This window comes from Galleria mellonella, unplaced genomic scaffold (assembly GCF_026898425.1).
Source record: "Galleria mellonella isolate WM207_F2 unplaced genomic scaffold, CSIRO_AGI_GalMel_v1 utg113, whole genome shotgun sequence".
In the NCBI taxonomy this organism is placed as follows: domain Eukaryota; kingdom Metazoa; phylum Arthropoda; class Insecta; order Lepidoptera; family Pyralidae; genus Galleria; species Galleria mellonella.
In genome coordinates, this window is record NW_026441975.1 from 841205 (window position 1) to 868461 (window position 27257).

The 27257-nt window shown below is 31.0% G+C and overlaps 1 protein-coding gene across 3 annotated transcripts in view; it reads right to left on the bottom strand.

The window, feature by feature from the left end:
• Positions 1–1553: 1553 nt before the first annotated feature.
• LOC116413226 (uncharacterized) overlaps positions 1554–27257 on the bottom strand; it is a 38905-nt gene continuing 13201 nt past the window's right edge. The window contains exons 2-6 of one of the 3 annotated variants that reach the window (XM_052893083.1): positions 16023–16242; positions 15576–15688; positions 11697–11828; positions 4174–4246; positions 1554–2852 (exon numbers count right to left, since the gene is read on the bottom strand). In XM_052893083.1, the coding sequence (XP_052749043.1) occupies positions 2756–2852; positions 4174–4246; positions 11697–11828; positions 15576–15688; positions 16023–16242 (635 nt within the window). In that variant the 3' untranslated portion in view covers positions 1554–2755. The remainder of the gene's footprint in view (positions 2853–4173; positions 4247–11696; positions 11829–15575; positions 15689–16022; positions 16243–27257) is intronic. The other 2 variants (XM_052893087.1, XM_052893092.1) reach the window with 2 other exon arrangements.

Below are 27257 nucleotides of genomic sequence, written 5' to 3' on the forward strand. Positions count from 1 at the left end.
AGTATTTGGCAGGCTTTTATTTTGTCATCAAAAGTCATTATAAATTTGCATAATCATTATAATATACTTATAATCGGCAATTTTGGTTCATAGTTTAGGATTTCCATGCACTATTACCTTTTATAATCACATTGAAAACGACTGTAGTTTAGTAGTATCTAAGCAGAAAAATTACGCTTATTATTACCTCCAAATCGCAATTTTTTTATATAATGAAAATAACAAATAAGTAAACTGTTCGCCTAATGGTAAACGGTAACTGTAACCTACAGACAGCTACAATATCAGGAGTGTCATGTTTGCGATACCGATCCTGAAGAAACCTTAATACATACTTTTTGAAGAAAAATCTCGTTCGTAACTATGCGACTAGTCGCCTTATTGCTGGCAATATACTATATGTAGCAAAGTATGTGGAGTCTAAAACACCGGACATTGTAGTTAATTCCTGATGAATTCGTCACGATGGGCCAACTGATCTAATTTTGTCCTTACCTATAATCGTTTACTGGTACCTCGCCAAAGTATACTAGTACCGTTAATAGTACAGGCGGGGTTATCATTCCAATTTCATCTCTAAAAACTACTTACAAGCTGCTTCCAATATGTCTATAGGAAAATTTATTACTACAATACGTACGTATTTCTCGGTTTGCCCAATGGTTGACTGGTAGTGAACACTGTCTGGTGTTAAATCCGCCAAATGTACATAGAGTTTTACTGTGTTTTAAAGATTAAATATTTTATTTTTATTTTCTTCATGTAGTAGCGTGGTGCTCTCAATAGTAAATTTCAGTATTAAATCTTTTGTTTAATAACTTGTGGTTAATTATGTAGATTATATTATTAATTTCCTTGATAATTTAATTCTTAGGAGCTCTTGCTATTCACTAGGATTTTCCGCGAGTCTCTTTACCTCTTGATAGGACACGATACCAATTGTTTATTTCTTTTTTATACAATGTAACTGTCTACTCAAATAAATAAATAGATAATACCCAAATATAAGAAATACCTTTTTGTATTTATTATATATATTAATTACCAGGTTTATTATTCTTTTAGTTATTATTTTTATGCGACTTCAAAAAGGAGGAGTTCCTTAATTAGTTTTTATTTTTCGTGTGTTAATGTTATGCGAAATTTTCACTAACCCTTCTTTGCATAACTGGTGGAAATTTCCATCATAACATTGAATGTTCAAAAATTATATAAAAGAACAATTTCACTTTAAGTTGATCGTGTCTGGATACCTTTATAATGTCCATTGTAGAAGAAAAAACCGTAGCTGTCAAATTTATTTTTTTAACAATTTTTTCTTTAATTTTAAACATGAATTATATCACCTTGATTTATTTCATCAAAAAAAAAAATGCAAAGAAGAGCTAATTTTAAAACAATTTTTAGAATTTTGTTTGCAATTGACAAAGTATACTTTCATATTGCTCTGTATTAATTTTTTAAGGGTACAATATACTATATATTTATTCTGTGAAGTTCATTGTACTACTTATGTTTACTGACGACGGTTTCCTTTCCTTTAGGTGGTCCGTCAGCTTGTTTGTCATAAAGAAAGAAAATGAAATACAGGTGTCGTTAAATAATTTAAATTGTTGTGAAACAAGAAACCTAACATAGTAGTTTCTGCGTAATGTGTACAGAGTAGATCAATAGATAAAAATATTGTTTTATTGTTGTATAGATTTAATGAAAGTATTGGTTTTCTAATTAGTAAAATAAAACAAATCAGCAATATAATATTATTGGTTTCACAATTATTTGCCACGCTTAACCGTTACATGCAGATATATACTTAACAGTAGATAATTTTAATGATAATTTAACAATTCTTTCATTAAAGACAATAATATAAGAGTAAGTAAGTATATTTAGATTCCTAATTAGTTATATACATAACTATTAAAATAATCTTACGTGATATTTCTATTAAAATGAGAAAAACACTTCTAATTACGGACAAGGGTTCAAATAAGTTAAAGTAACTTTTATTTATAATTTTTGATAACTACTACGAAATGCAACTTTATAGGGAGATGGTAATTTTTTTATTTATTAATATTGAAACAAATACGAAATTAATTACAGGAAAATACTGATTTTTGTTTAGTATACTTAGCTTAATCTAACATTACAATTTAACAATACTTCAAAAGACATTAAAGGAGGTTCAGTTTCAAGTCGAGTGTATATCTTAGCCAAGTTTTAGACGTCAAATTACAAATAGGTACAATTTTTTACTATGATAAATTGACTAGAAACGGAGATCAAAATAAGTTAAAATTTGACGCCAATAATCTATAATAAGACTTATATTTAGTATGTATTTAAGCATTGACGACTGTTAGAACACGATTGTACATATATATGCTGCTTTCTATCTTTGAGAAGGGATCAATATGATTTCCATATCCAATGATCTATTAAATATCTTTTAATTTCAAAAATTCACAAATAACAATATTCATGTAAAGCTAGTACAATATCTGACAATGTTATACCGTCGTATATCAAATTATAATTCGGCTGCTCACTACGAATCTTCACTTGGGGCGGTCTGACCGAGTGTTTCTTGTCACTTGACGAACTAATCCCTTTATTGAAATTGATTCCGGTAGGGCTATATATAAAGGCTAATTGTTTTAAGTCTGCAGGTAATTTGGGCGTTGTTTTAATGTATGTGGACTCTAAATTTGGCAAATTGGCTCTGTGCTGTGAGAAGGGAGGGTTGGGCAGTCTACCGTCCGAGACCGGTCCACAGCAAGCCAGGGTCATGGTGGTTGGCGCCCGGGTACCCGCCGTCCGCCTCCACGAACGATCTGCGGTTGTAAGATCTACGTACAACAATATTTTAGACAATATTTATGTGAAGTTATGGTATAATGTAAAACATCTTGTTGCTCATGAAGTGAATATATTTGGTTTGATATACTATCAAATGATACTGTTTTATATAAATAATTAAAGTCATAGGAAATAAGTTGATGAATGAGCTTGTGTTAAGCGGCAGAAATACGTGCAAAACAGTCAGCCATGTGATTGCTATACAAAATTCCCCTCCGATAAACATGTCTATTTCTAAAAATTACATAATTTTCTAAATAATTTTATTGCATGACATGAAACAGCATTAATGTCATTGGCTGATGATGATTCCTGAAATTAATGTACGTAGTACATACATAGATTTAGAATTTAATTATTTTTCAGAAATGGCCCGAGTTTTATAAAAAAATATAATATATTAAAATTTGATAAGTTTTATTATTAGAGTTCATAAATCTTTAAAATAATACATAAATATATTACTTTTATTACTTAACTTAGATAATCTTAAATAACATAAGGCTGGTTGAATGTGCAAAGTCATGTTGCTAAATGAACAACAGAATATTTATAAAATGGAATTCATAAAAAAGACGTGATTGTGACAACATGCCACTTTCTAATTAATGATAGTAGATGAAGAATGTGAACTTATCGGTAATCTATTTGATGTGTCAACTTGAAAATAAAACTATCGATTTACATTGAAGAATTGGGTATAAGGGTGACATTACGTGTAGTTTGGAATGTGGTATTACCATGGTGGTCGGGGTCAAAAAAGTATATTATATCTGTATTATTTTCAATGTTACCTTTCCGAATATGCTAACAGATTATGATACTGATTACAATATTATTTATAATATTGTATTTTTCTCGATCTCTCACGCTAGACATACACTTCAGTAGAATTCAACAAAAATGCAACCAACTACCGTAGAAATTACTACAGAAACACACTCTAAAAGAAATTAGTAACAAATCGAAACATTCTACAATTAATCGATTTTTATTTGTTTATGTTTTATTAAGTTCCATTGAAATAGTCTAGCGATTAGACTATACGCTATATGGTAGTAGGTCTGGATAATATTAGAAGAGATGTTAGAGTGATTACAAGCAATGGCAGTTCGCATACGGGAAAACGTTCCGTAGGGCGACCTCTCTTCAATTCGACCGACAATCACCGCAAAAAAGTAGAAAAAAATAGATGCTGTTGCATCTAGCAGAGGACCGCATTAGTTAGAAAAAGTTGAGGAAGACTTATATCCAAAAGTAGTTCGGAATCTGATGATGAAGAGTGATGATGTCACGTCAGTGCATGCTCACCTGATATTTCCAGTGGGACGCAGTGGACGCAGTGCATGTAGTCTCCTCATTCCCGTGCCGCCGCCACCGCCACCTTAGAACGTGAAGCGAGATTTTATAAGTGACAAGTATGTGATAAAGACACACTAAATTCGAATGTTAAATACATGTTTTGACAATTCATGATGATCTTTATTTTATGCTTTCATCATGTAGTCTATCGTGTGTTCACATACATTTAAGATAAATACAGCATTTATTAATTTTAATGGTGATGCACGGCATTTATATACTACTATATTTTATTTCTTTTCATTTGAGAGTTTCCTCTTGTTGTAGCAACTAATTCATGCATTCTCTTCCAGCCAGCTCTATTTTAGGCCATATCTTTGACCTCCTTATACATATGTCACCTATTGTTTCCTTTATCTGTTCCATGCAGTTATTTCTCGGTTTTCCCTTTCCTCTTTTGCCCTCTTTTTTCCTTCTAGTATGCTCTTTAAAAATCGTCATGTATAAGGTGGTGAACCACATTGCATTTTGCCTCTTCTATTTATGATAAAATATAAATTACAGATAATTGTATGTTTAGGTTTTTTTAATAAATTGAGACAATTTATGAGTAAAGCCTTATGGTTTTATTAAAACAGTAACTTAATACAATTTTTTTATATATTTTCTTTTCCGATAGTAGCGTGCAAGTGTATACCTTTGCATTCTGCTACTGGCGCTCATATTTATTATATTAATACTATAATGCAATAATATCATGTGTTGTGTAAATACATGAAATTTCTGAAAAAAAAAATCCCTAAAGTTAATGACATCGATTGTTATGACTCACAGATGCAACGCTTGTTAAATATAAATTAGCAATTATAAAGTTATTTTGGACAAAATATAGTAGCATATATAAACGTTTAGAAATGAGCCGTTTACATATTTGCGAAAAAAGTTTTGAATTTCTTTACGATCAATATGCTTAATAAAATAAATATAAGACTGTAATATAAGACTGTAACTGTAAGTTACTGTGTTCCACAAAAAACTGCTGTCAATTATGGCAAAACTAGTTATTTGAAATACTACTGAACCGATTTCCAATCTGTAAGTATATTCTTTCAGATAAAAAAAAAAGGATTTTTTTAAATTGGTTTATAACTGGTGGAGTTATGAGGTAACGAACATAAAAAAAGGCCGAATGGAGAAACTCCTTTTTTTAAGTCGCTTAAAAACGAAGAATAATTTTCATAGATAGGTATCAATTTTGTTTGCATTAATGGACATACATAAATCAAGATACATTAAAATATTAACAAGTATAAAGTATATATAAAATGCATTCAAACAGAAGTCGCAGTTAATAATATGCAGGTTACATATATAATTATTAACATCATTGCTCTACAAAAGGCAATAACTCAGTATATATATGTGTCTGACTCATATATAGATAATTCAATATAATAGATATGTTTGTTCAAGGAGCAAACCACTAATATTCTTAAGGACATTGTACGCGGACACGTGCAACACACCCGCGTATATTTGTAAAATTACATAACATAATAAAAGTGAATATAATAATAATTTAGACAATAGTTAATAAAGGAAAATAAGTGATTTAGAGACGTGGTACAATAATGTAGAAACTTTTAATTCTATCGTTACAAATTAAATTTCTCTTGTGTGTATTTATTTTTATTTACCACTACCATCGTTTCCTTTGGAGTGAGTGTCGTAAGAGGTGACTAAGAGAACATAATGGTCGAGGGATGGGCAGCAGAGTCTCTCTTAAAACATCACCAAAGCCTAATTGCGGCTGAAAACCCGTCTGTCAAGCGTGGCTCCCCGCTTGGGAGAGGCCAATGCTCAGCAGTGGACGGTTGATATAATGATGATGACGATGGTAATTGTAATTCGTTACCTATTTCTGTTATTCTATATTCTAAATCATATGCCAGAAATGTTTCATTATTCAAGTATCTATCTCAGTCATTATAAATAGTTCTAGAATCTTGAATTTTAATCACATTTTACAGTATTCTCCATTGTCTTCATTTTACTGTCCATGTCTATAGGTGACGGCTTTTTTATACATGATAATGGAGTGGTAATCCCACCTGCGCTATCGGTATACACTGGTGGGGCACCAGTAAGGGATAATTGGTGAGGATGAAAAGACAGGTCAGTTAGCCCATCGTAACGAAGTTAACGATAAATTAGTCACGATGGTTTCCAGGGGGAAACGCGCGGAAGTCGACCTAATAAAATATTGATAACAATGGGGACTAACGTCCCCATTTCTAACAATCCCTTCCCCCCTATAGGTGATGGTTACCATTTTCTATCAGGTGGGCCGTCCGTATCTTTCCATTCTAAATAGAATAAAAAAAAATGAATTTAACGTGTGAAACCAGTTAACCACATAATCATTTTTGCAAAAGTATATAAAGGAGGCAAAAGTACCTACATGGAATGCAGTCAGACAACTTACGATGATAAAATTTAAATTAAAACGGAACAGTCTTTTAAAATTTAATTTTCCCGCTTCCGTCTAAACGTGTAGGAAGGTCTTAAATGGACCTAATTTGTACGCACGCACTGTACACTTCAATGGTAGCAATAAAGGTCACTTACATCACAATATTGCTGTTGGATGAACTGGCAAACCTTTGTCAGAAGTGTCAAGTGCTATCAACATTTTATGCGCATTTGGCATTTCATTGAATGTCCGATTCACTTGGGGTTCTTTATTAGTAATTGGTTACTTTAACAGCTTAACCAATCATTATGAAATTTGGTATACACATAGAATGGAGACGTATGTAGCCTACTTTTTATCTCGGTTAGTAAAAATATCCTGGTCACGCGGATGAAGTTACAAGTAAAAGCTATAAAATATTATAAATAAAAAGCATTATATATAATATTTTATTATATATAATGTCCATAATTCTTCATGCCACTTGTGAAACAACTAAATCAACGCGTCAATATGAAGTTTTGTTGTAAAATTGTCTGATCCTTGTAAAATATTCTTTAAAATTCACCCAATATATTCTAGTGTGTAATACTTTAACTTCTTCCATTCCACTACTCGTTGTTCAATTTAATTAGATACTTTGTTATATCTATATTAGGTTATGGGCCCAGCATGCTTCCTTGTGTTGAATCTTTAAATATTCGTTATTTAGTTTTTTATGTGGCTCAAAGGTCAGATTATTGGTATGATTACGTGGCGTTTATTATGAAGTGTAAATATTTGGTAATAAATGTAAAAAAATCATTGTGATGAAGCATGGACCTTTAAAAATTGGTTTATAATCATTGCTGCTGGAACATTGAAAATCTATAATTATTACGAATCATGTGCTATAAAATTGGTTTGGTAATTACAAATCTAGACTACGTTTAAGAACACGTTAGAAATTGCTCAAATTAGAGTAGAATATTTAGAATAATCTTCTGATTTTGCCGACTTTTGTCATGAAACACAATTATTATGATTAATTTCCTTTAATAATAATTAATTAGTAAGTGACATAGTTGAAGTATACCTAGCAAATCACAACTCTATAGGTTTCAACTTATTCTGACTACGCAAACACACTGACATTTGTATCTTTTACTTTTGGTAGGTATTTTCCTATAATACTGATAACTAGAAAATAATTGATTAATTAATAGTATATGTATAGAATTGACATAACAGTATTTATTTATCAAAATATTAAGAAATCAGTTAATAACATACAAAAAAACCTTTGTGGAATTTCTCAGAAACCGACCTAATACATGGAGTGGTTGTTGTATGTATTTACGTTTTCGCGTTATTCAAAGGCATACAAATATCTTTAATCTTGGTTTAGATGCCACTTTGGTAGAAGATTCGACGTAACAAAGAGAAATGAGCCAGTAAAGCAAAACCTAATATCATTCTCGAGTGAACTGCATAGACTATAATGCAGTATATGGGAATAAAATTTATTTAATACACAACGCTTCCATTCAACGATAGAAGTTTATGACCATCCCCTAACAATTGTAGTTCAAAATACAGCCTGTCCGAAATTTTCCTATTTCTTAATACTTTATTATTTACTAACGATGCGCTCGTGCTTTGAATGGCTTTTCAAAATAAAATACAACGCACGTCGCTCACTGGCAATGTATCTTTATAAAGGTGAAAGAATTTTTAAAATAAGTATAATATTTTACCTTTAGGAAGAGGTCTATATTCAGCAGTAGACAGTAGACGGCTGGTATTGTGATGACATTTGAACATTTTTACCGTTCTTTCCGTTTTTAAATCTTTAAAAGTGTTTACCATTTTAATTATTACATGTATATTAATTTGTAAGAAAAATGTACATATGCATATTAATAATAATTATTATTGAAAAAAAAAATTATTATTAGTATTCAATTCAAATTTAAAAAAATTACTCGATCTAGGAAAATTTTTATCTAATTACTTGCAACACTAAACAAAATGCATATTTTCTTTTGATTAAAAAAATATAAGTTAGCTATTAGATTTTTATTTATCCCATATTTAGAACTAACAAAATTTTTCATCGTGCCTCCCACCAAATTGTTTATAATTAATCCCTCTCCATCCAAAGGTTGCCTGGAAGAGATCGCTCTTAGCGATAAGGTCGCCCATTGTTTTTTCATTGTGATTATTTCTTGTAATTATTTATATTTATAATAAGTTTACTATTGTAATCTTTTGGAGGAAACAATAAAGAGTATCTATCTATCTATTAGGTGAGTAAATTTTAACCCGTTTTAATATTATATGTTCTATCTATATAAACTATGAATATTAGTTATTATTTAGATATAAGAAAGTATAGATACTTGCGATTGCACGTCATTGTGTCAATGTATTTATAACAATCCATTTCAACTTGAGTCTTAGATACTTTATTTATTCTGATGCATAATCTATTCGTTCGTCCCACGTTCAATAACAAAGTTTAATTAGTTATTTGTCCGTTTGTCTGTCCTACCTTAATCGCAAGGGACGGGAGTTGTGGATACTGGTATATTACAATGCATTAAAAAGTAAGTAAGTTTGTTCATTACAGGGATTTAATTACTCGACTACACAAGTTGTTATAACTTAAGGCACTAGAAAAGTTTATAATGAGTACTAAGTTAGGAGCGAAACATCTCATGGGAATGTGATGGGCAGATTGAGTTCACTAGTTCCATTTGTATTGAATGATTTGCGTGGCATCATGTATGATTATTCTATAGCTATGATTTAAGACTGTAGCATAGTGTATGTGACGATAGTTGACATGTTGACATTTTTTACTGTAAAACAATGCCATTTAATAAAAAAAATTCTGCTTTTTAAAATCGAAGTCTCTTTCTTTTTGTAAATTATTTTTAAAAATAAAAATATTTTATTTAATTTATTAAATGTACAGAAGTTAGGTACGTTTTAGTAACATTTACTTCTATGGCTTTAGTGAACCAACAATGCATCATGCACGGAATCTCAGAAAAAAAACTTTTGGTTTAAAAAAAAACACTTCATTTAATTATAATATGAGTAGGTACAGTTCATATCAACAATGTTATTGACAAACAAACAGTGTTAACTGTTAATTTAAGTACAAACTTTAGCCGATTTTCAGTTTTATATAATTTCTACAAGTCTTTTTCTAACATCTCATGATCTAAAATCCAGTGTGAAATGAAAAATGCTCATGTATTTGATATCGGATTTCATGATTGATTATGAACTTATAAATAAATCTTTAATTTTAATTATTTAATATGAATTTATTAATAAATAAATAAATTATGAGTAAGTAAACATTTAACCGTTATGTCAGAAGGTTAACAAATTGTATTTCCAATAAGTAGAGTTGAAAGGAGAAAATACAGTAGTATTATAGTTTTTAAATAAAATTCAAAATATTACCAGGATATAAGTACTAAATTTATTGGTGCGTTTTTCAATGAACGCCTTCTTAAACCAATTTCAAAAAGAAGGTTCTCATTTCGATTATATTTTTCTGTTTTTATGTTTGTTACCTCACAACTATGTCAGTTCTAAATAGATTAAAAAAAAAACATCTGAAAGGATATACCTAGTTACAATTTGGTCTCATAGAAATTTTATCAACATCGGTTCAATAATTTAGTTTTTTTTTTTATCAAAATAACTGCTTTCGTCACAACTGAAGTCAATTTTTTGTAGGACACAACCTTTAGTTATATATTACGCCAAGTACTAGATATCTTCTATAGTAAGTATTATCTCAGATTTATTTTCCTATTACTAGTTTTCTTATTATGAGTTTATTTCTTTTATAACTTTAAATATGAAATCGTAATTTATGTTACAAACACGATAGATGCAGTAATGAAACATGCAAAAACACAAAGTGTAAAATGGACAGCGTTCCGCAGCGAGTGAATAGAAAAGTTTTTAAATAGAAAATGTCGCGTTTTATCTGAGACTAGTGAGTTATATTTAAAATTTAATTGTAGAAACATTGTATATAAACTACATACGATACTGTAACTGAATCCTCTACTATTATATACACACATATATTTTGCGTATTAATAAAATTAAGTCTTAATCTCTTATCTTAAACTTAATAAGTTTTCATTTAGTCTTAATAGAGCTTGATTTACTCCGGCTAATTTCTTTTTTTGTAACCCGCACCCGCCTATGCTAATGGTATACAATGGCAGGGTACCAGTGAATGGAGGATGAAGTCAGGCAAGTTAGCTAATCGTGGCGATTCACTGAGAATACTCTAGTTTCCCTTCAAAACGAGTCACTGAGAAATAACTATATGATGATACGATGGTTTCCAGGGGGAACCGCTTGTAGGTCAACTCTTAGTAATGGCGATAAACATCTCTCATAACTATCAATCGCTTCCCCCCTCCCACTTTCGATTCATACTTATAAAATTTAAGTCGAAATACGTGTAGAGGATCAGTCCTCTACACGTATGTCGTCATTATATTGTCAGCAATAACAGAATTATAGGAAGAATTTTAGCAGTGTATGAAAGAATTTACTTACATAAATAAGTTGACGTAATTAGTTTTTATATAAATTGAGATACATACAGCGTCTATCTTCATAATGTATATAAATTTGTACAAATTATAACTGACGTTATTAATTAGCCATCATAGTTATTTAGGCTATACAATTTGTTCAACTGTTTATCTAGAACTACAAAATTGATTTAAAAAATTCCTCATTTTCAGATTATTGCACATTTCCTATTTTTTAAGCAAGTAAAACTGCGGGGCGTAGCCAATTGGATGTTTTATTTTCTTCGAGTTAAGCCAGTCCGACGGGAAGTTAACTATTAATGCAAATAAATTCTGGAAATAAGTTTTTAACTTAAGTTAACTTAAGTCTTTAAAGACTCTTTTCTTTTCATAGGATTAATACACAGTTTATTCACGATTTTAGAATTTTCTCAATCCCCATAACAGCAAATTATTTTTTATGTGTGGGAAAGTTATTACTAATAAAGTGGGTACATTACCAGCAGACGGTGCGTGAACTACAGTTGGAGGGTCTTGGAACAGCGTGGACCGTTGCTGCGGCGATAGTGCGGCGAGCGTCTCCAAATTATCGCGAAGAGAATCAAAGAAAGAGCCCACGTCGTTAAGGACACCTGTAGGAAACAATAATTTAATATACATTTTTTGTAGGTATAGTTTTAAAATAATTACTAATATTATAAATGTGAAAGTAAGTTTGTTTGTTTGGGAACTTTTAACCTCTTAAGTCGTTACTTCTTTTTGTTTCGGTAATGAACATATCCCAACGGACAAACAAGCGGATAAAAACTAGTGTAAGTAGGTATCACAAGTCATCATCATATCAGCCGTTAACTGTCCACTGCTAAACATAAGCCTTTCCCAGAAGGGGAATTTTGCCAGCAGTTACTACGCTTGGCAGGCGGGTTAGCAACTGTAGTTAGGATTTTAGTGACGTTTTAAGAGGGACGCTGCTGAAGGCTGCTTGAGGGGTCCATTCTATGCCGGGAGTACACGGCGAATACCAAGTCTATACATAGGATCCAGATAATGTTTAAAGAGATATGACGAGTCGCTTACAATAGGATGTACTTGTGAGATTTTAAATAATTAATTTTATTTAATAACAGTTCCTATATATATAATGAAGTCACGTGACTTCATTAGAATAAAAAGTAAACTGTATAGAATAAGGGAAGCTTCTATCTCAAATTCTACGTGTATATCAAAAAGGCCGTAAACAAACTCATTTTCATTTTTATAATATTAGTAGTTGATGGAAAGTTTATGAATTTTCGCCATTTGCTTATTTATTAATTTGTTGTTTTTAAGTGAAGAATAAAATATTACGTGCAGTTTTTATTGATCCTCCTCCCTTCAGTCTCTTTAATACTTTTTTTTTGTCTTGAAATTATCAAAAATGTATTGAACATTAAAACAACATTACAATGTGAATAAAATGTTGTTTTAATGTTGTTAAGTGGGGACAGCAATGAGCGTGCGGTTGTCTAATCTCGCATCCCTGTGTAAATACCATGAAACGATATCTTTGTACATACATTTCATCGACTGTATTTTACATTTAAAAATACACCTTTTCCAGTGGAAACAAAAAAAAATATTTTTATTACATTTTGTTACAGAAACGTTGCATATTATCAAGAACAACATTATTTTAGATTAAAATGTTTATCATAATGTTTTTATATTCTCTGTACCGTCTGTATCTACTGTGATAGAATCATAATGTGAGTGGATAAGTATATTGATTATTTTTTCCCAGAAAAAAAATTAATTAAATACGTTTAAAATCAGCGAATATTACCTCAGCGGATTACAAATAAGCAACGGAATTTGAATCAGTCGCTTTTCGAAATTTAGGTATGAGTTTTAGATATCAGTAAATTGATTGGAAACAGATGAAGCAAGTGATGCATGTAAGAGGTATAGAGACATTTGACACTTGATTCTCTCTGCCTACCCCACAAGGGACTTAGTGTGAAAATACATTATTTATGAGTAAGAGAAATATTTAAACGAAGCTGTTTACACCAGTAAATAGGTAGTTATTTCTGTAAAAACAAACAGTAAGCTAGAACCTAGATGGTGGTAAACAACGCAGTAAATACAGCTCGATTGGATTCATCTAGAACATTTACAGAGTACTAAAATTTGTGTATATGAGAACCCGAATCACTTGCCCAATTGATAACCCTATGTAAGTATACATATGGTTAGTATATAACAAAATATTATATAGAACTACTTGTTCGAGCATTAACATGAATATTTTGTTATATTGATACATATTTATGGATGACCTTGATTTGCAAACAGTGGTCTGTTCTATGTAATCACTAACTAATTATTGAGAAAAATTTTTAATTTACGTGGGAACTGTGGAATGTCTAATAATTATTTTTTTTATTTTATTCTATTCTATTCTAAACCCCTTGAATATCGATAAAGGATAGTTTAAGAGTCAATCTTACGCGATTACATCGCCTATTCTGAACCGATTTTGATAATTATTTTTGAAATAGATTAGATAGTGTTTGTTTCCGTGTTGATTCCATCGTAATTTTGTTAAAATTAAATTGAGAATATAAATAGGTAAACTTACATGATTTACTAGATATTTAAAATTATGTTAAAAAAAATTACTTCTATGTATTTATTAAAAAATAATTTTGATAGAATTTTTATAAGTCTAATCTGAAAGTATATCTTAAGATAAAAAAAAAATCCCAAATTGGTTTATAAATGACGCGAGTTCTGTCAATAACAAATAAAAAAAGTACAACCGAATTGAGTAGCTCCTCTTGTTTTTGAAGTCAGTTACAGTTTAATAAACAGTAAGTGGCATAGCGACAGTGACGTAAATAGATTATGACATCTCAGAAGGATAGTACACACAAGTATGTGCGTCGCGGGCAGCCACGTATCTCATACTCGGTAATAAAATGAGGAAGTAGGCTAAGCGGCATAGACTAATGGATAATATACAAGCAGTAAACAGTGAGAGCTCCACTTATTTAGATATACTACTCGAAACAGCGGCTTTGTCTACTTAAATTAGGATAATAATGTTATTTTTTTTATACTATTTAGAATGGCAAACAAGCTGACGGCCTACCTGATAGAAAGTGGTAACTGTCGCCTATAGACATAAACAGCATCATGGACACAATAGAGTATGCTGTTACGCCCATGATACCTCTCATGCGTTGCCATTCTTGAGGACTCAGGTGTTATTTCTCTGTACCCTGTAAATTCACTACCGTATCCCACTCTTCAAACCGTCATGCAAACACAACTGCTTCATGGTAGAAATATAAATGAAACAGCGGTGCCCAAGGAAACGATTTATGTACAAAGTCTCCCTCGGGTATTTTAGGATATGGTCGACTAAAATTCAATCAAATCCTTTCAGCGTTTTAAGAGTGCTTGATTAACAAACACATTCAAATATTTTTACAAACTTTTTCATTTATTACATTAAATAGGATAGTATATATTTACACATATATTATTATTGAACAAAGTACTCAATGATCAAATATGAGCTTTATCTGTCGGTTTAATCCGAGGCAATTAATGTAAAAAGTATTTATAAATATTAATCTAAGATATGGTTTAACTTTCTACTTAATAAATTTTAGTTGAGTTGTTTAAGCGTGATTGAAAACCATACATATTGTATGTATGTTAAACATAAATACAATCTGTCTAATTTTGAATATTAGTAGGGTTAAAGGGAGTTTGAAGACAAAGTAGGTAGCCTTGGAATTTGTTTTACCTATTAATCCTGTTTCCAAGAAGCTTGTTTGCATACTTATTGCGTCCTAGTTTTAAGGACTGAATTGCACTGAAATTACTCGACGTTATAACTCATGGTGGTATTTTTTTAAATTAGTTTATTACAGTATACAATTAAATATATAATTTTACAAAGTAAAGCAAGCATAGCATAGCTAAGAAAAATATACTTAAAGATATGATTCAAATCTGTCTTGTGTATCAGTGGTGCAGGTAGAGTAGGCATTAAAAGGCTATTTCTGTTGGACGTTGATAAATTAGGTGAAATCGATATTATCAGGTGTATTTTACTAGAGAAAGCATCAACTGCTCCCAAAGGAACATGATAATCTGCTATATTAATTATTTTATGGTACGTGCAGCTCCGTAATCCTCTAAATACCTGTCATACCTGTAATAGACTGATATATTTGTTTAAATTACCTTGACATTAAATATATTGTGTTATAAAAGTGCTAGTGTAATATATACTCGTAATAATACTTAGTTATAAGGTCTTGATTTTTGACGCAACTGTCAAGTGTTATGGTGAACAGTGAAAGTGTTGTCTCGGCGTTGCTTACCGACGCCGACATACGGCGTGACTGCCTTACCGAGCGCCGGCGTCGGCTGACGTCTCCGGCGGCCCGAGTTCAGTGCAGTCGCCACCGCTGATCTTTTTTCACTTTCAATTCGCCTGAGGACAATTTTCCGACATTATATACAGTAAATGAAATTGAAATCGTTAGCTGTATTTAAAAGTAACAATGTACATGGCTTATGAATCTAAAATTCACTTAATCACAACAGCTAAACTCTCCATGTTAGTACGAAAGGCTTAGTTTTTTGTTTTTTTTTTTCAACCCATGTTTTTCTTTTCTCTTCAAAGGATGCTAACTATTAATTGTATATGGTTTATTGCACTTGTAAGACGATATTACAGCGGAATGGTTATAAAACTTCAACAAGGGTGTATAAAGTGGATAAAAACCAATTACTTTCATAAAATAAATGCATCTATTTATACTAACCTTACATCGTCGTCGACATAATTTTTCATGTAGTCTTTGTTTTCAAGGGTCATGTGGGCGGTAAGTGGATCCAGGTTGGCTGAACCAACGTCAAGTTCGATACGCGGGGGACGGTCCAAACGATTGTGGCCCAATCCGATCCATGGCTTGTCAGTCAAGAGCCGAAGAATGTCTAGGCTTTGAGTTCGGTAATCTCGTTGGGCCACAATGGATGTAGCACCTTGAATAAACATATATGTGTTTAATAATTAATATAAAATTCACTCTATGGAACTTTCCAGTTAGATACCTCTCTTTTTTCAGTGGATGAAAATGAAATGGAACTACACCTGCGCTATTGGTATATTTTAGCGGGGTATAGTATTTTATTGTAAAATCTTTATTGTACATATTTTACACTAGACACATTAAGAAGATTTAACATACAATGACAGACTTATCTCATAGATCAGGGTTTTTCAAACTTATGGCTCCACGTACCCCTATAAGGATTTCTACTTTACTGCGAACTTCTTACAAACTGATTGTCGATAGAACAAATAAGATATTTCATTAATGAATGAAGTACAGAGTAATAGATAAATGTTATTTCTATTATTTAGTTAATTGAATGTGATGGGTGTGCATATATTTTAATGCAAATGGTTTCGAATATCGAAGAAATTTTGGACAATTTCAATCTAAATCCAGGTTCAGAGTTCAGTCGATTCCTGCAATCTTGACATGACCAGGTATGAAAACTTACTCTTATATAACTAAATTATTACGGAAGACAAAAAAAAATTCACCGCTTTTTTGATGAAAGTTCCGGATATTCTTTTTGTCTCGCTACCAAAAATATATTTTAAAAGTCAGCTTGAAGAGATGTTCAGACAATTCCAGCAATGAGTCATGATGCTTAATACCCAAACCATTAAACTTGGTTTGAGCTTGCTTGCGTACGTCATGCTTGTTATATATGTAAATCAGCTAAGCTGCAGCCATTACATAAATTTTGTCGGGTATCTTATACGATTAACTGATATACCTACCACAAGGTATATGCGTGCCCTACTTTGAGAAACCCTGCCATAGAGAGATCTCTTACGCTCAACATTTGAGAAGCTGAAAGAAAACTTTAGAATGTTCAAGGGTCAAAATGGTACAGTTAAAGGTAAAATTTTATAATTCCAATGAGGAATGATAGATTAGGATGAAGATAGGTCAGTCAGTCTATCTCTATAATATGTTCATTTGTTTGTTTTAACGTGTTAATAAATAGATATTTCTTTCTTTCTTTAATTATTTTTTACTTTAGTTTTTTCTTTTTTTCTTAATCTATGAAATAATCAGTAGGATTTGAATTATTATTTTTGAATTTGATACCTCATTTTTTCACCCGATTTCAAAAAAGGAGGATCTTAATTGGTTTTATTTTTTATATATTTATATTTGTTATCTCATAACTTCCTTAATACTAAACCGATTTGAAATTTTTTTATATTTGAAAGGATATATTTACAGATTAGCCTCATAGAAATTTTATCAAAATCGGTTCAGTAGTTTAGTTTTACATAATTTTTTTTGGACACAATCTTTAATTATAAGAAGGTAATACAATAATAAGGTAATACCTTACTAATACAACTATGGACGAAGCCGCAGGATACAGCAAGCCGATAATAAATTACTTTGTATTCATCATGATAATATCCAAGGAGGCCGTATGGAAGTCAACTTGACAGGTATACTGCTACCCATTCCCTAGTAAACTCTACCAAACTTATTTATCTATACAATAAAATAATAAAAAAATTGTATACGCACCACCACATACATGTTACATTAAAAAGTACAATTTCTTTAAATTGAAATAAACTAAGGAAACAAAAATTGTTCTGTCACATTTGAATAAGGGGAAATTGTAACTTTGTATAAATTGTATAATTATAAAGTGGCAAACCGTGTTGACCTCAAATAAAGAGTATCCACCTCCATTTAAAAAACCATTAGGTTATCTGAATTCCCCATTGTGTAGACAATACGGCAGTTCCCCAGAACAAATGTAAAAGGTAACTGTAACATATCATCGGCAGTACAAATTTTATATAATAACTTTCAAATAAAGAACAACTGGTCAAGTGTAAGTTGAATTTGCACTCCGAGGGTTTCGTACACGAATCGGACGATAAGTCATATCATAAGGGTTCCTTTGCACCATTCAAGTGCGGAATTCTAATTATAGTAAGGAGAGTTGGGGAAGAAAAGGGATTGTTAGTAATATTCGCTGACAATACAACCTGCCAGGTCGATCTTCTCATGGTTCCCCCTAGAAACTATCCATTCACTCTACAATTTGACGTCATCACTACCAGCTAGTTAAATATTGTTCTACACTGCATTTGTGTGTACCAGTAGACCAATATAGTTTTTTTAACCCATCAGTCATTTGAAACATTTGACAGATCCAGGAATATAACATTTTATTATGTGTTACTTTTGCACTATAATATTGGATTCTTCAACATGTGCCGACAATTTTTTTTAAAGATTGACAATTTTTTCATATGTTGTGAAAGGTCCATTCTCTTAGATTTACATAAATTGTTATAGAATATATTAAATATCTTGTTATAATGCTTGTTTTATGCCTACGTTTGATCTCTACTTAGGAGAAATGGTTGTAACTCATATGCTTCTAGTTCTAGCCCTCGAGTTCATTTTTGACCCTCAGTTGAAAAGATATATACTACTACTAGATAGAGGTATATAAATTATTGGTTACTAGACATTAAAAATGTAATACTATGATGGCTCGTAATATATAGATACTTAGGTATTATCATTTTAATATTTATTTATTTAACACTTTATTGCAACAACATTATAGGATTTGTTGAACAATTTCCAATAAGTATAGTATAGAACAAAAGGTGGTCTTATTACTAAACAATCTCTTTCAGACAAGTAAGTCGCTAGCATTCTATTATTATTTAATTGTTTTTAGACACAAAGTTGTTCATATTATCAGGATTTGTTGGTCAACCGGGATAAATACGAGTAGTATGTCCTTTTTCAACCCAAATAGTAGGTACCAAATTTCATGACGATTGTTTGATTCATTAAAGCTCTATAAAGTAACAAACAAACTCTCTCTCACGTTTATATTTATAATTCATAAGATTATTAATATTATATATATATATATATATATATATATATATATATATATATATATATATATATATATATATATATATATATATATATATATATAGAGGAATAACACCTGAGTCCTAAGGAATGGCAACGCATGGGGGGTATCATGGGTGAAACAGTATAGTCTGCTATGTCCATGGTACTGCTCATGTCTATAGGCGACGGTTACCACTTTCCATCAGGTGGGCCGTCAGCTTGTTTGTCATTCTAAGTTGCATAAAAAAAAAAAAAAAGTTCAACCTTCAAAAACACACCACATTCAATTCGGCAGAGTAGTTTTTGTATGACGCTGAACGAAAGTACAGATAGACAAAGGTTTTAAAAAGTATTGCTTTAGTTTCTAATGGTAATTAAGACTGTCAAATCTCCTATAAAATATATTCTGTGCACGAATATCTAGCCAGAATTATATGTACTCGTGTATAGGTAAATGTCATGTAGTGATATTTCATTCTTCATATCTTTGACCTTCCATATTCAAATTTCGCCACATTTCTCGGATCGCAATTGATAAATACAACCCTTGTCATCGTAAAGGATTCGCCTACTATTATTGTTGTCTAGGAAAAAAATCAATTTTTTATGATCTGTCGAAACCATAGACACCATTCCTACGTTTAATGATAAATATAGAAAATAATTCAGTGAAAAGATTTTAGTTATGTTTCGGAACAGAGACGACAACCAACCTAATGTATTTAGTTTTGTAGGTAACTTTATTACATAAGGTGGAAAAAATTTAAAAGAAACCATGACTTAAAATGAAAATTAATAAAACATGAAAAATAAACCCTACTTATATTTATTGTATCAGTTCTTATGGTCGATTATATGAACGATTTAATTTTCTTTTTTTTTAATTGTTATTATAAAATTTCCTTAATTTATTTTATTTTCTTTGTTCTTGTTTTATGCTCATTTATTATATTTGACAAATTCATTTGCTTCAAACATACAATTAACTTCCTCAACTGCCTATAGGTACGTCTTTACAAGGTCCTTACTTAATATTAAGGATAAAATATTAAAACATATGTTTATATATGTTTATTTATAACGTACAGAATTACGTAAATTGTTATAAATAGAATCATTAATGTTATATTAATTAACGGCTACCGTTAAAGAAAATGCTTTCCTTAATGCAAGATAAAAGGTTTCGAAGATCAGAAGCAAGAAGAAAGATTATAACAATTTCATTACCTCTACGTCATAAGCATTTGTTTCATTATAATGAAATATATTTCAGAAACTTTTTTTTTTAAACTTTAATCAAATGTTTAACTGTTGTTAGGAAATAAGTTTGAAACAAACTTTCTTTACAAAATGTTTGGTAATTTATAAGTTGTTTAAAATATTTAAGGATCTCCTCTACGTTTATATTTAACTAATTAAAATATAGTAATAGACTTTTATTGTTCAAAGGCAATTGGTTGTTATTTTTACAACCATTTCTGTCAGCGTCATGTAGAAAAAGTTCGTAATGAGATGAAAATTATATCCAAACGACTGGTCTAATTTTAAGCTTATTGATATAAAAAACATAAAATTGTGTTTCCGTATGATGGTATAATATAAACACCTAAGTTTTCAGTTTGTAGCATTCGATTTTCTTTTCGAATATAACTGCCTTATTTCTTTAACATTGCTCTTTGTTTCGTCACTCATTTTCAATTCATTTTATTTTCCCAATAATTAATAATAATATACTTGTAAACAAAGAAGAAATACACTGCATAATTATCTTATGTCTATTTTACTTCCTACATTAATATATTCATCATATAATTATAAATATTCACATTTCTTATAAAAACCAACGTTCTCACTAACCGTTAAAAATTTCTAATTAATTCAAAATATAGTAGTATACGTATACTTTGTAATAAAAGTACCTCTATATCTCAGTATAGTTAATAAAAACAACACTTTACGTATATTAGTGTTTTTTTCCGTAGGCACTATGCTTATCTATGATTTTTTCTTTATTGAAACTACAGAGTATCTACTAACTATCCTAGGATTAGAACATATCTATTATAACTATAAATAACTTCTTTATTCGGGAAAAGAAACGTTCAATTACTTACGTATTTGGTAATTAATGACCACGTTTATCGAGTCACGGCCATTACACAAACAGTCAACACATTTAATTATGTGCGGCCTGAAATAAGTAGGTACCTATTGAGTAAAGGTACTTGTATTATTTATTATATGTGTAACAAAATTATGTGGATTTAAGTGTAAAAAGTTATTGGCAAGTGCAACATTTGTGGAGCTGAAATGTTCGGATGTTTTTACGGGTTCGTGAAATATTGTTTTTATGCTAGCTAAGCATTTTTTTATTTTTTTATTCTTTATTCTATTCAAATGGCGTGCTTAATGCCGTATGACATTTTCAACCAATTAACCAATAGATATATTATATATAAATTATAACTTCTAAAAAAATTTATTTATTATCAAAGTATGTTTGTATAAGTACAAAGTTTAACATTGATCCCTGTACTAGGCTGAGCCTGTCTTTTAGGAAACAGGGTTCGTATTACTACATACATGTTTGCAGAAATTAACATAGGTTTTCTAATAATACAGATATAAGTTTTGGATTATGTTGTGACCGGTAATTATAATTTTGAGAATGTATAATTTCCGAATGTTTAAGACTATCATCTACTAGCACCATTATATAAAGAAATAGTTAAATATATAAAAGCTTTTTGAATATGACTTTTAGTATAAAAAGCTGATATCATTAATTCTATTAATATGGCCCTAGCAACGGATTCCCAAACACGGATGCAATACGTAAGTACAGACTGATATTTCGCGACATAAACGCTGCAGAGTAAGCATGAATTTGAACGTAATGAACTGTACGTAATGAGATGAATTTCTAATGTAATGACATAAAAAAGTAGCAAAAGCTTTATAAAAACGTTTATGAGTAATGAAGGGAAATATATATTAAGTAGAAAATAAGGTTTTTTTATGTAATATATGCTATTGAATGTCATTAAAATTAGCGACAAAGAACCTTTCGAATGAATAGATAATTAATATATTTATATTTTTAATGTTAGATTTAAACGAACATTTTTAAAGACCTGCCAAATTTTTTGTTTTTAGTAGCATTATGTTTTCGAATTAACAATAAAACGAATGTGTATAAGGGATTATTATTTAAAACATGTTTACATATAATTCAATAAACAAATGTATCATACTTTAAATATATAAAAACTGTTTTTTTTTTTTAAAAAAAAAGAAGAAAGTCATTATAAGTTTATTTTATTCAACTTTAGAGCACACGAACAGCTCGGAACGCGAATATTGTGTTTGACTAATTTTATAAATATGTGATAAAAAATAATATTAAAAAACTTCAGTATTAGGATGTTTTCTGCGTCTTTTATTCAATTTTGCCTATGAAGGAAGATGTGGAGATTATACATGTTGAAAGAATATGTAAATTTTTATATTAAAAGTAAATGTATTCACCAACAAACTGTTAAGTATGGTGATATTTATAAACATAAAACTGTGTTTTGATTATTAAATAAATAAATAATTTGCAACATATAACATAATTTTTTTATACGAGTATGAATAAATGGATATGAATTGAACTGATTGAATTTTCAAAATCCCTTAGTGAATACCTATGTCATTATAAGCACAGAATAAGACTACTTATAAAGGTAAAGTAAAGTACAATAGTTTTGTGGAAAATTCCAATATTTCTACACAATAAAGCATTATTATTATTAGAAAAATAATGGATAGTACAATAAGAATACTGAGCAATGTACAAAGGTGGACTTATCTTTAGAAATTTCTTTTGACAAACTGAGAATCGTATCGAAAGGATTATAATTTGGGATTGTATAACATGATATTTCTTCTAATTTATCTATCTATAACAACTACGGGATAACCGCTACATATCAATTCGATTTATTTGCGAAGTCGGATAAAAATAAATGAATAAATAAATTAAAGAAAATTTTAATTATGCATGGTTTTAAAAATATGTAAAAAAGTATACTAAAATAATTAAAATAAATGTATGGTTTTTATAGGTTAAATTTCTTATTTATTTCTATAAACCTCAATTTAATCCCTAATTCATTGTAATTCATTGTTTTGTGGGTAGGACTAACCGACTAACAGGTTTTAAAAACGCTCTGCAAAGTTTTTGAGTTTAAAATTATTTATATTAAATTTTTTACGTTTATTTTTTATAAATGATATAAAGTATATCTTTAGTCAGTCGCCAGCTAATAGATTTCAACATTATTAAAACACATCTAGTTTATTCAAGATCAAAAAGTTTAATTATATATAATGGATTACCTTTCACAACTGAAAAAAGGCATGGATGAATTGACAGCCATGTTCACAGAGAAGATGTCAGCTTTTGAGGAGTCCCTTGGCAGTACGAGTCAATCTAAGGACACAGCGTCTATTGCATGTGAGTTCAGAAATTTTAAATCACTGATGTGGAAGACAGTTTCTGGTTTAAATGCACAGATGAAATTAGTACATCAATTACTAGATGACAGTGAAATGAGAGCTCGTGCCAAGGTACTCCTTGTTCATGGTCTGGTTGAGAGCAGAGATGAGGATATATTTGATAAGCTTCTAACAATGTTTAAAGATAAGCTTCATTTGCATAATATTTCTTCACAAGTGTTGGTATCATGTCATCGACTTGGCAGCAATATAATTACAGGCAAACCACGTCCTGTCCTCATAAGATTTTTAGACCATCACACTAGAAGAAATGTGTGGGAGGCAAAGAAGATGTTAAAGGGAACTGGATTGACAGTCACCGAGTTTCTAACGGCTTCGCGACATGCTGTGTTTTTGGAGGCTCGTAAGAGCCTGGGTGTTAAGGGATGCTGGACGAATGGTGGTAAAATAGTAGTTGTATGTCCGGATGGTTCCCGTCGAAAAATCACATCCATCTCTGAACTCCGATCGATCAAGAATGCCGAGAAAACCACTGTGCAGATATCTGAGTCATCTGTAGAACCAGCAGCAAGACTGAACAAAGGTCGCAGTACCAGAATGCAATCGAAAGCGCCAAATAAGTAGGTCAAATACCGTTCAATTCTCATCACTTTACAACAGTAATCTAAATCTTAAAATTTTTCATTATTATTTTTATCCACCATCATTTTAAAAAAATATTAACTTCAATAATGTAACAACAACAACATAGACGCTCTTGTGACAGGTGGTTGTCAAAGCAGCCGGTAGCGGTAAAATCATAGATAGTGAACATATGCTGTTATGCGTTCCGTTTTATGATTTCTTATTAAACTGAGTAGAAATTTTAATCAATTTTATTATTCGATTTTAACAAATATTTTTAAACTATGATTAGGTAAGATTTATTTTTATTATTATTAGTTTTATTTATGCCAATATTGCTTATGTGTACGTAAATATGTTTTAAGGAAAAAAATTATAAATTGTTACCTTTTTTTATTTTTAAGATGCAGCAGTGGGTTTTTTTTTTATTTTTTATTTTTAATATTTCCACTAATTTATTTGCTGTTATTTATTATTATGTTGTCTTCGTTTTAATGATCTTTTTTCTGTATTAAAAAATATATACTAGGTATACACCAGTATACATAGTGATTACTTGGGAGAGGTTATTCATTTTCTATATTGTAACAGATATATTATTTAAGTTGAGTTTTAATTTTACTTTTCATAAAAATTAGATCATTTTTTTTGTCTTTATTCTCTTTTTTGATTTGATTTGTATATTTTGATTATTTACCAATATTTCTGGATTGATTGGCTGGCGAGTGGCTGAGGAAAACTGGAATAATCGTAGTGTAGTATTTAGTTTTAGGTTGCTAGATAATAATAACTATAATTTTTATATTATATTTTATATTTATTTTATTTATATATATATATATATATCAGCTCAATGTCAGATGTATTAAATAATGATACCGATTTAGAATATTTTTCATTGTCATCTTCAAATGAGCTTTTTTCTAGTGCTGAGAGCGACATCAGTGATATGCCTTCTCTAACTGATAATTTAGATATAACATTCGCGACGTTACATAAGAACTTTAATGTAGTACACATCAATGCTCAGAGTTTACCTGCTCATTACATGGACCTACTTTCTACTTTCAAGTGTAAGAACATCCACGCCATTCTAATCTCTGAATCTTTCCTGAAGCCGTCTTTGCCTTCTACTCTTTATTCTCTTCCTGGCTTTCGACTGCTTCGTAATGATAGGACATATTTAGTGTCCAATAATAGTAGTTCTAGAATGGTGGGTGGCGGCGGTGTTGCGATCTACTTACGGGGTGATATCGAATGCAATATAATATCACATTCTCAGTCAATTGCGCAGACGCCTGAACATTTATTCTTAGAAGTTTCACTGCATCACACTAAAATCTTGCTGGGTGTGTACTATAGTCCATCTTTGCATGTAAATTTCTTCAATTCTTTAGAAGCTTTATTGACAGACTTTTGTCCACGATTTGAGCATTTTATTTTAATGGGTGACTTCAATACTTGTATTATAAAAAATGATCATCGCTCAAATAAATTTCTCTCACTTCTTCAATCTTTTGACCTGCATTGTCTTCCTCTTGGCCCCACTCACTATCCACATAATGGTCCTCCCTCGCGACTAGATCATATTATTACATCCTCACCCGAAATGTGTTCATTATATGGACAGTTCAATGCAACAGCTTTCTCAGCACATGACCTTGTCTTCGCATCATATAAATTAAGACCTCCAAAACGTAAATATAGGGTTATGATGTTGCGCAACTATAAGACTGTTGATGTCGTTTCGCTTCGGAACGATGTCGCTGGTGCGGATTGGGTTGCGGTGGAGGCTGCGGCAGATATTGATTCCAAAGTGGAAGTGTTCAACTCAATTTTGTTGACAATCTATGATAAGCATGCCCCACTTCGACCAGTTCGGGTAAGACATCTACCTGCACCCTGGTTAACAGACGACTTGAAAAAAATTATGGCACTCAGGGATAGAGCTAAAATACGTTTGCGACATCATCCTTCCGAGGTAGAGCGTGATAGATACGTGCAGTTGCGTAACAAGTGCAGCAAACTATGTAGGGCTGCTAGACGAAAGTATGTTCATTCGGGAATTGAGAACTGTCCACCGAATAAACTGTGGAAGTTCTTGAAAGGTTTGGGTGTGGGCAAACAGCAACACACAATAGGTCGTAACCTGGACTTGAATGCGATTAACAAACATTTTAGTACCTCACCTATCTACTATGATCCTGCAACCAAACAGTCTACACTAGCACAGATAGCCGGTAGTTGTAGTGTATGTTCCGATGCAGACTTATTTGAGTTGGGAGCTATATTATCACAAGAGGTAATAGACATTTTGAATTCTATCAAATCTAAGGCAGTGGGCAATGATAATATCAGTCTGGATATGTTGGATCCTATCAAGGATCTTATAGCACATATATTAGCCGTCATTATAAACTTTTCTCTTTCTACTGGTACTTTTCCCACATCCTGGAAACTGGCGCATGTTATTCCTCTCCCTAAAAAATCCAATCCGTCTACTTTCTCGGAATACCGACCTATCTCAATCCTTCCCGTACTTTCAAAGGTATTGGAACATTTTGTTCATCGACGCCTTACTAAATATCTTTATCGTAATGATCTCTTGAGTCAGTATCAGTCTGGTTTTCGTACCGGTCATAGCACGGTTACTGCACTGGTAAAAATTACTGAGGATATTCGACTCAATATTGACAAAAAGAATATTTTAATATTAGTGCTACTTGATTTTACCAGTGCTTTTAATACTGTGGACTTTGATGTACTTCTCGGCATTCTCTCCAAATTTAGATTCTCATCATTGGCTCTGGCATGGTTCCGATCATATCTTTCTGGCCGGCGCCAATTGGTACGTGTGGATGACTGTTGTTCTGACTGGTGCGCGATTAATGCAGGTGTCCCTCAGGGTGGAGTTCTTTCGCCTGTACTTTTCTC